The sequence below is a fragment of the Sinocyclocheilus anshuiensis genome, unplaced genomic scaffold (assembly GCF_001515605.1).
Source record: "Sinocyclocheilus anshuiensis isolate Anshui unplaced genomic scaffold, SAMN03320099.WGS_v1.1 scaffold297, whole genome shotgun sequence".
In the NCBI taxonomy this organism is placed as follows: domain Eukaryota; kingdom Metazoa; phylum Chordata; class Actinopteri; order Cypriniformes; family Cyprinidae; genus Sinocyclocheilus; species Sinocyclocheilus anshuiensis.
Genome location: NW_015536479.1, coordinates 1,053,446 through 1,063,791, shown reverse-complemented (window position 1 = coordinate 1,063,791; position 10,346 = coordinate 1,053,446). Strand labels below are relative to the sequence as shown.

The 10,346-nt window shown below is 39.9% G+C and overlaps 1 protein-coding gene across 1 annotated transcript in view; it reads left to right on the top strand.

The window, feature by feature from the left end:
• LOC107672319 (spectrin beta chain, non-erythrocytic 4-like) overlaps positions 1–10,346 on the top strand; it is a 72,744-nt gene that overhangs the window by 42,583 nt on the left and 19,815 nt on the right. The window contains exons 19-25 of the mRNA XM_016465499.1: positions 5,230–5,493; positions 7,391–7,615; positions 7,698–7,787; positions 7,860–8,138; positions 8,731–8,861; positions 9,043–9,247; positions 9,350–9,595. Coding sequence (XP_016320985.1) covers positions 5,230–5,493; positions 7,391–7,615; positions 7,698–7,787; positions 7,860–8,138; positions 8,731–8,861; positions 9,043–9,247; positions 9,350–9,595 — 1,440 coding nt within the window. The remainder of the gene's footprint in view (positions 1–5,229; positions 5,494–7,390; positions 7,616–7,697; positions 7,788–7,859; positions 8,139–8,730; positions 8,862–9,042; positions 9,248–9,349; positions 9,596–10,346) is intronic.

The following is a 10,346-nucleotide window of genomic DNA, read 5'->3' as shown; positions in this document are numbered from 1 at the left end:
GTGTGTGTGTGTGTGTGTGTGTGTGTGTGAGGTGTACCAGTTTAGTCTGCACTCGTGCCAGCTTTAGTAGACCTGTCTGTAATACATTCAAATACAAAACGTTCGCCAAAAACATCTTTTGCACAAGAGTATTTGGTGAACGAACAATGAAACAAAACAGAAACAATGAGATATAAATAGGTTTTTACATTTTCCACAGAACATTTGAGTGATTGTTGACCTTTTCCATGCAAAAGTTTGTGTCCGTTGTGTTAGGGTGTTTGCAGGTCATTGCTATGTGGTTGGTAAGATGTCTTGAGTTGTTTTTTTATGTTGCTATGCAATTGCTAGCACATTCTGATTGGTTACAAGGTGGGAGTTGCATGCCAACTCTTAATAATTAGGATCAAACCCCTAACACTATGAGCACTACCCTTGTGAAAAAGTACACTTTAGCACATTTAGAGTACTGTTAAAAAATATATAATAAATATATAATATACTGTTAACATATATACAGTACTTAAAGGGTTAGTTCACCCAAAAATACAAATTCTGTCATTAATTATTCACTCTTAGGTCGTTACAAACCTGTAAGACCTTTGTTCACCCCTCGAAACACAAATTAAGATATTTTTGATGAAATCTGACAGTTTTCTGACTCTGCATAGACAGCAATGCAACTGAAATGTTCGACGCATGCGTGTGCATTCCTCTGCTCATAAACAAGCCCTGCAGCTAATGATGCACAGTGGATAAGAATTGTTAAAAAGTCGTTATTTTTGTTTTCTTTGCGCACAACAATATTCTCATAGCTTCATAAAATTACAGTTGAACCACTGATGTCACATGGACTATTTTAACGAAGTCCTTACTACATTGCTGGTCTGACAACATTTCTGTTGCGTTGCTGTCTATGCAGGGTCAGAAAGCTCTCGGATTTCATCAAAAATATCTTAATTTTACGGGTTTGGAACGACATGAGGGTGAGCAATTAATGACAGAATTTTCATTTTTGGGTGAACTATCCCTTTAAGTATGCAAATATGAAACATTGCTAATGATAAATTTAAATATCTATTAATTTCTATTGAAACTTGTATGTCAAGTATTTAAATATTTTTGCAATTAAGCATTTGTAATGAGGAATTATTACATTTAAAATATATTAACTTTAAATGTAATATTGAATAACACACTACTTAATCAAGCATTTTACATGTGCTTTATTATGTTATTCAACACATCAAAATAAGTGTACAGTACTTGAATGAATGAATGAATGAGGCATTTATATAGCACTTTATTGTGGATTGCTGCTTCATGTGGGGGGTCTCTCCTTAACCACCACCAGTGTGCAGCAGTGTGCGCTCACCACACACCAGCTACAGGTGGAGAGGAGAGAGAGTCATAGAGCCAACTCAATGAATAGGGATTATTAGGAGGCCATGATTGACAAGGGCCAGTGGCGGCAATTTGGCCAGGACACTGGGGTTACACCCCTACTCTTTTATGAGAAGTGCCATGGGATTGACCACAGAGAGTCAGGACCTCGGTTTAACGTCTTATCCGAAGGACGGTGCTTTTTACAATATAGTGACCCCGTCACTACACTGGTAGTCTCGCATAGCCAGACCTTCAGACTGACAGCTGAAGGTCTGGAATCCATGGCAGCTTTTATTGGCCAAGGCCCGCCCATGAGGCCGTTTGACGGACATGTCAAACAACTAATCACAGTTCGTTTCGTTCAGCGTCACGTTTCGGGGCGTGGAAATGTCGCCACAATAACAGGCCGGATGTGTAAAACTCTGACATATTTTAAAGATTCTATGCCGCAAACTTTGAATATTTCACATACTTTTGAAAATCCAGTGTTTACTTGATCGTGATAAGCACTCGTCGTCACAGTTGTAAACACGACTGCTTTCTTCTTTCGTGAGGGGTTTTGGCACCACGGCATCTTTGTTTCCAGGCGGAACGTTATAGAAAGCGACACACACGTCTCCCGGAAATCCTGTATAATTCAACCAATCCGATGACGACTTCGAAACTCCTGAAGTGTTTCCACTTTTGTGTGCCATATGCATCAGACGTTCAGCCAGCAGTCCGTGGGCGTGACGTCTGAGGCTGAGACTACTACACTGGGGCGTTAGGACCCACACAGACCACAGGGTGAGCACCCCCTGCTGGCCTCCCTAACACCTCTTCCAACGGCAACCTAGATTTCCCAGGAGGTCTCCCATCCAGGTACTGACCAGGCTCAATCCAGTTTAGCTTCAGTGGGCAACCAGTCTTGGGCTGCAGGGCGATATGGCTGTGGCATACTTCTTTAAAGAATGACAAAAGATTATTAAAACAATGATTTAAGATGTACTTTACAACTTTTAATTTGACTTTATAACAAAGTGCACTTTTAAAAGTGTACTTAAGTGTGTACTTAGGTGTACTCTTTTTAAGTACACTAAAGTGGTGTTTTATTTAATTAATATTATATTATCAGCAAGTAGAGTTCTTTAAAAAATATACTTAAAAGATCTGAAGTACACCACAATCCACATTCAATACAATTAAGCGCACTTCTTTTTCACAAATGTAGTAATAGTGAAAGTAGCTAATAGCTTTATGCACTGTTTCTATAGTTCTAACTTTTTAATCTAAATGCAGAGGCACAGATGAGTGTCTTCAGCAGTTTTATAATCTGTGTGTGTCTGTGATGGAGCATCTGCTCTCATCGTTAGATCAGCTTTCTCTGTCCTGAGCTGATCTGAAGTGACGCAGGTGCGGGTTTTTTTTAGGTAGGCTGGAGTCCAGATGCGACCAACTGTACTCGTGTGAATCACAGTCCTCAGCACTCTGTTACACCGAGCTGTGATCACTGTGAGCTGATAATGACTAGTTCATCAGATTTAGCCAGTGTATTTTTTTTTGTGCTTTTATTGCTAAAAGCAGAGATGGAGGATGTTTATGCTATTGTTGTTTCCATGTTAACTTTTATGCGCTTGTTTAGTTTTGAGAAGTCTGATACATTTAAGTGATTCCAGTCTTTCAGTTTAATTGAATTGGCTAAAAAAAAATCCATTGATTCAGTTCAAGTCATGACTCTAACCGTTTACTGCACAAGTTCATTTTACAGTCAAATTTTTTAATGTGTGTGTGTGTGTATATATATATATATATAGTTATATATAATTGAAGACAATATTATTAGCCCCCTATAAAATATTTCTTTTTTTTTTTTTAATAATTCCCAAGTGCTGTTTAACAGAGAGAAGATTCTTTTCAACACAGCATTTCTAAACATAATAGTTTATTTAGGATCTTGGAATGTTTGTAATACAAATAGAAACAAAATTATAACCAAGAATAAAAAAAGTCTACAGGTCAAAATTATTAGCCCTCTGATGTTAATAGTCAATGGTGTATCCCTTTTGCTTGATAACAGCCTTTAGTTGTTTGTTGTAGTTCTCAACAAGTTTCAGGCATGTCTCCTGAGGAGTCGCAGCCCATTCCTCCTTAGCAAATCTCTCAAGCTCCTCCAGATTTGTTGGTCTCCTGGCATGGACTCTGGTCTTCAGTCTGGGCTTTGTGCAGGCCAGTCAAGGACGTTCACTATGCTCATTTGGAGGTACAGTTGTTCTACACCAGAAATGAGGTATGCTTTGAGTAGCTATGACAAAACGTCGACCCAAACCATCTTTTGTTGCAGGTTGTCTTTCAAAATCTTCTCGTAGTCTTCCGTTTTCACGATTACTTTGACCCTGACGAGATTCCCAGTTCCAAACGCACTGAAACAACTCCACAGCATTACACTCCCTCCTCCATGTTTCACTCTGGAGACGGTGTTCTTTGGGTTGAGCACCTGTCCCTTCTTACTCCAAACATAGGCTCCAAACATTTCTCTATGGCCAAAGAGCTCTACTTTTGTCTCATCTGACCAAAGGACACATTTTTAGTATACATCGTTTTTCTCCAGGTTGTCCTTCAAACTTCAGTCTACCTTGGAAGTGTCTCTTCTTTAGAAGAGGAGTTTTTCTTGGTCGGCAACCTCGCAGTCCATTCCTGCCCGGGCCTCTAGTGTCCATCTTCGTTGAGATATCAATCCCAGACTTGACTAAATCATTCACTAGTGTCTTGGCAGTCATTCTTGGGTCTTTAGAAACCTCTCTCAATGGTTTTCTTTACAAAGTTTTAGAAATCTTTCACTTCCTGCCTCTGTTCTCCACTGTGTGGGTCTCTTCAAACTTCTTGATAATACTTCTCACGGCTGTTCTTGACACTTGAAAATGCTTTGATAAACGTGTATATGCTTCTCCTCCTTTGTGAGCGTTAACAATAATTTTTCTCAAGTCTAAGCAAATTTTTTTTTGTCTTTGCCATGATGACAGTACATATTATTTTACTAGTTGTTTTGAAAGATACTAATCCTCAGTTTACAGTGTAATTTAAAGGCTTAGACAATTAATTAGGTTAATTAGGCAAATTAGGTTAGTTAGGCAAGTCATTTAACAACAGTGGTTTGTTCCGTAGCCAATCAAACAGATCATTTCTTAAGAGGGCTAATAATATTGACTTTAGCAATTTTTTAATTTTTTAAATAATTATTTTATTCCAGGCAAAATTGAAATAAATAAGGCTTTCTCCAGATGAAAAATATAATAAGGAATACTGTGTTAAAATTCCCTTGCTCTGTTAAACATCACTTGGGACATCTCTGAAAACAAACTGAAATTTCATAGGGGGGCTACTAATATTGTCTTCAACTATGTATATATGTTGTATACACTTATTTTGTGCTGAACAACATAGGCATATGTAAATGAAAAATATGTATATGAAATGTGTAATTACAAATATGTTTAAATACATGACATACAAGTTTTATCATTACTTCAATTATGCAATTACATATAAAGTTGTAATATTTAGGTAAAAAAGCACTGTTAGGTTCAACTAATTACATTTAATATACATTTAAACTATAATTATAATAATTTAATTATAAATAACATGCAAATAAGCATCTGAAAACATATTCAGCCTACACTTAGAAATAAATATTTCCATAATAAACACTAATAATATGCTAAAGTGCACTGTTGGAATTTTTTTTATTTTTTATTTTTCACAAGGGTAGCAGTGTTTGGGAATCCTATCTGGATGCTATCATTTATTTGTGCAGTTCCATTTTGTGCCACTAGTTTTCACCTTTGAATACTGATGGTTTTCTCTGTGTGTTATCGGTTTTCTCAGGAGGGCCAGAGGTTAATGCAGGAGAAGCCGGAGCTGAGCGCGCTGGTGAAGAAGAAGCTGGAGGAGATCCGTGAGTGCTGGCAGGATCTGGAGAGCACCACACAAGCCAAAGCCCGGCAGCTGTTCGAGGCCAACCGGGCCGACCTGCTGGTACAGAGCTACTCCAGCCTGGACCAGCGACTCGAGCAGCTTGAGGGACACCTGGCACACGTGGACTACGGCCAGGACCTGACCACAGTCAACAAGCAGCTGAAGAAACTACAGGTCTTTACTCTTATTTCACAGACGCATGTATCAGCAGCTTTCAGCCTCACAAGTTTTGTGCATCAACAAGATGATGTTTCCTCCAGATCTTGCTTTTATTTTTGATCTGTCAGATTGCTGGTTTCCAACATGCCTTTAATTTCCTCTTTATTTCTTTCCTGCGCTGAAGACTTTTATTTTATTTTCCACTGCTGCATTTACTGGTAATATGAGCCTCATCACTGTCCACCGTATGAGTGTGATTCATGTCGCTGGTGTGGCTCTCCTCTCTGACAGCATGCCATGGCTCTCAGCTGATCTGAGTTCAGTTTCAGCTCTGTCCCCACGTCACTCCACCCTCATCAGCGGTATTGTAGCATCTTCATTTCGCTTTCTTGATTTGCACACACCCTCTCTCTTTCTTTCAATTTGCTTCTACATTCTTTAAATTCCCATCAGTCTTCACCAGAATATATTTCATGTGTGCATCATAGGTAGCGGTCAATGCAGAATGACCAGTCCTATGAAGCGCCTGTGTTTGTGTGTGTGTGTGTATGGGAGTGTGTGGTTTTTATTGTGTTATATTTCCTGTCCTTTTATACATCAGCATATTTCAAACATTTTGTCTTCAGTAGCATTTACTGTAATTAAAAATTTAAGCTCTCTAAAATATTTTTAAAATATGTTTTTAGGTATGCCAGTCAAAATGAAACATTTCAAGTAGTAATTCTGATTCTAGATTCTTTTTAAGGTTCATTTGCATTTTTTGTAATAGTAGGAATAATATGCAGTTATTAATAATAATGCAGAACATGAAGTCTCTTCTAGTTTGACGTTAACATGACAGAATTTTCATTTTTGGGTGAACTATCCCTTTAAGTCAATGAATTGCTGCGTCTCATTTCATAATGAAAATAGCAATGGTGTGTTTGTAATAGTAGGTCACAGGTTTGAATCCCATTACTGTAGCCCTTGATATATGAGTTTGGATTGGTCATTTACTCTGGTTCACTTCACTGTCTTAATTTATGTAACATCTGACCCGAATGGGTTACGGCATGTGGATCTTTTTTTACACTACCCATTCAAAAGTTTGGGTTTGGTATTTAGGCTGCATTTATTTTATCAAAAATACAGTAAAAAGTAATATTGTGAAATATGATGTTTTCTATTTTTAATATATTTTAAAACTTTGTTAACTTTCAAAAATTTTTCCTGTGATCAAAGTAGAATTTTGAGCATCATTAGTCTTCAGTCTTCAGTGTCACATGATCAGAAATCATGAATTCATTAATAATATGCCGATTTGCTGCTAAAGAAACATTTATTATTATTATTATTATCAATGTTGAAATAGTTGTGCTGTTTAATATTTTTGAAACTGTGATACTTTATTCTCAAGATTATTTGATGAATGGAACGCTCAGTAGAACAGCATTTATTTGAAATGATGTCTTCATAAATGTCTTTACGGTCACTTTCAATAAATGTAATGCATCCTTGCTGAAGTATTAATTTCTTTCTGACACCAAACTTTTGAATGTTAGTGTATGTCCTGATATCTTTGCTATCAAACCTAGTGTAATTTGCCATTTTTAAGGAATCAAGCTTTTTACAAGCACATTTTAACATTGATGAGCGTTTTCTTTGGAAGTTTGAAAGGTTTATGATGATGTCATAACTCACTTCCTGTCTCCTTTGGTCTTTCTGGTGTTCTTCCTCTCCTCTTTCCCACTATCTATACTGTCGACATTTTTAACTGTGCTCCTCTGTGCTGAACTTTGTATCTCTCCAACCTTCTCTCTTTGACATCCACTTCGTTCTCCTGTCCGTCCTTCCTGTCCCACACTTCAAACGACCTCTTCATTGATGTTCTTTTGCTCATTCATCATGTTCACTCCACCTTCACCTCTAACAGACGATGGAGTGTCAGATGGAGGAGTGGTATAAAGAGGTTGGAGAGCTGCAGGCCCAGGCGGCCTCCATCCCTCAGCAGGGGCAGGTGATGGAAAAGGTGTGCGAGAGACAAGCCGGGGTGGAAACGCGAATTGTACGACTGATTGAGCCTCTGAAAGAGAGACGTCGTATCCTCCTGGCCTCTAAAGAAGTGCACCAAGTGGGCCGTGACCTTGAGGATGAAATTGTGAGTTTAGCAACCGCATTATAACTATTAGCTTTAATACATTTTGAAATGTGCAACATGTTGTGAATGTGTTTGTCTGCAGTTGTGGATACAAGAGCGTCTTCCAGTGGCCACTTCTCAGGAACATGGCACAAGTTTACAAGCTGTACAGCAACTCATGAAGAAGAATCAAGTAAGACAGCATCAAAAAACTCTACTGAACAGAACTCTCAAGGCTCTGTTTCTCATGGTCATCTCCTCTTAGAGTCTGCAGAGAGAGCTTCAAGGTCATCGTGGATGTGTGGAGGATGTTCTGGAGAGAGCAGGTGTGATCGCGTCCATCCGCAGTCCGGAGGCAGACAGCATCAGGGCCGGCATGGAGCAGCTCCATCAGCTGTGGGAGGCGCTGTGGACCGAGACCGAGCACCGGCAGCTCCGGCTGGATGTCATGTACCAGGCGCAGCAGTACTACTTTGATGCGGGAGAGGTGGAGGCCTGGCTCAGCGAGCAGGAACTGCACATGATGAATGAAGAGACGGGAAAGGTAGGAGAAGAGAACAGACAGGTCAGGTGGGGGTGGGAAACACCTAACAGCCATACTGGGGTGATAGGTATTGGGTAAAATGTTGTTTAAATAAAACAGTATCAAATAAACAAAATGTTAGCTTTCTGGCTCATATATATACACACACATTATGTACATTATATATGGTACATAAAGTACATGCATCTCAAAAATGTTACAATTTAGGTTTATGCATTTAGCAGATGCTGTTTTCCAAAGTGACTTACAATAGCGGAACATAAACAATTCATCACAGAGTCAAAAATATTCTCATAATAAACAGTGCTAGTTTTATTAGAAAGCTAGGAAACAAGTAAGAGCAGGGGTGTCAAACTCAATTCCTGGAGGGCCGGAGCCCTGCAGAGTTTTGTTGCAACCCTGCTCCAACACACATACCATGTAGCTTTCAAATAAGCCTGAAGGACTTGATTAGTTGGATCAGGTGTGTTTAATTAGGGTTGAATCTAAACTCTGCAGGGCTCTGGCCCTCCAGGAATTGAGCTTGACACCCCTGTTATAGATGATGACATTGGAGCAATGTGTATCTGAGCTGTGTCCTCTCTCGCTTAAGGATGAAGCCAGTACTCTGCAGCTGCTGAAGAAACAGCTGGCGCTAGAGCAGACCATAGAGGACTATGCTGAGACCATCGGAATGCTTTCTCAGCAGTGCAGACAGCTGCTGGAGCTCGGACATCCAGACTGGTAAATGAGCAGCAGTACTTACTGACCCAATCAAGCATACAAACACACAACAATCTTTTGCTTATCTAGTTTCACTTTTGTGCCATCACAGATGCCATTCTTTGTATTCCAGTGATAACACCTTTCAAGATTTGTTTTCCTTTGAATTAAATCTATGTGTGTTTGTGTGCTTATGCCTCAGTGAGCAGATCAGTAAGCATCAGTCTCAGATCGACAGGCTGTACGTGTCTCTGAAGGACCTGGTGGAGGAGAGGAAGTCTCGTCTGGAGCAACAGTACTGGCTCTATCAGCTCAACAGAGAGGTGGATGAACTTGAGCAGTGGATAGCAGAGAGGGAGGTCATCGCCAGCTCCACTGAACTCGGACAGGACTTCGAGCATGTCACGGTCAGTTGCTTCAGCTATTTCATATTTATCTGCCCCTAAACATGATCAGCTGTAGCTCTTGTAATTCTTCCGTTTCTTAACACTCAAATCCTGATCCTGCAGATTCTGCAGGAGAAATTCACAGAGTTTGCATCGGAGACTGGGAGCCTGGGGCAGGAGAGGGTCACAGCTGTCAACCAGATGGTTGATGAGCTCATAGATTACGGGCATGGGGATGCAGCCACCATCGCTGAATGGAAGGATGGGGTGAACGAGGCCTGGGCGGATCTGCTGGAGCTGATGGAGACGCGAGGACAGATGCTTGCTGCTTCACACCAGTTACACAAGTTCTTCTCTGACTGCCAAGAGGTATGAAGGAGGAAATGCAGGACATCTGATTAATTAAGTCGTCTAAACTGAGTGCTTTGCCAAGGCCATCATTATTATGACTAGTACTTATACTTAACTATCACTGTCACTATTGCTCATGGGGTTTTCTTCAAATGCTTGTTTATTAAACCGTCTGTTTTATTGACATGCATCCTTCCAAGCAACCATATAGCAATGTATTAAGCCAGCATTTAAAAAAAAAAAGTTGCCACCCTGTTGAAAAATCCAGCATATGCTGGTTAGGTATGTTTTGAAGCATGGCTGCTGGTTTGAGCTGGTTTAAGCTGGTACTTAGCTGGTCATGAGCTGGTTTAAAGGGTTAGTTCACCCAAAAAATGAAAATTAGGCTGTGTTTTACTCACCCCCAAGGCATCCTAGGTGTATATGACTTTCTTCTTTCAGACGAATCCAGTCGGAGTTATATTAAAAATTGTCCTGGCTATTCCAAGCTCTATCATTGCAGTCAGCGGGTGTTGCAGTGCTTCAGTCCAAAAGAAGTTAAATAAAGCGCATCCATCCATAATAAAAAGTGTCTCACACGGCTCCCAGGGGTGAACAAAGGCCCCCTGCGTTTTTGTAAGAAAAATATCCATATTCAAAACGTAATAATCACTTTAATCTAGCTTGCGCCAACAGTCCTACATGGAAGCAGCTCCGGGAGCATGACGTAAGATGCCGGCGTTGAGCATGCGCCGGTGAGTCTCGTGAAAACCAACGTTTGTTTACAGGA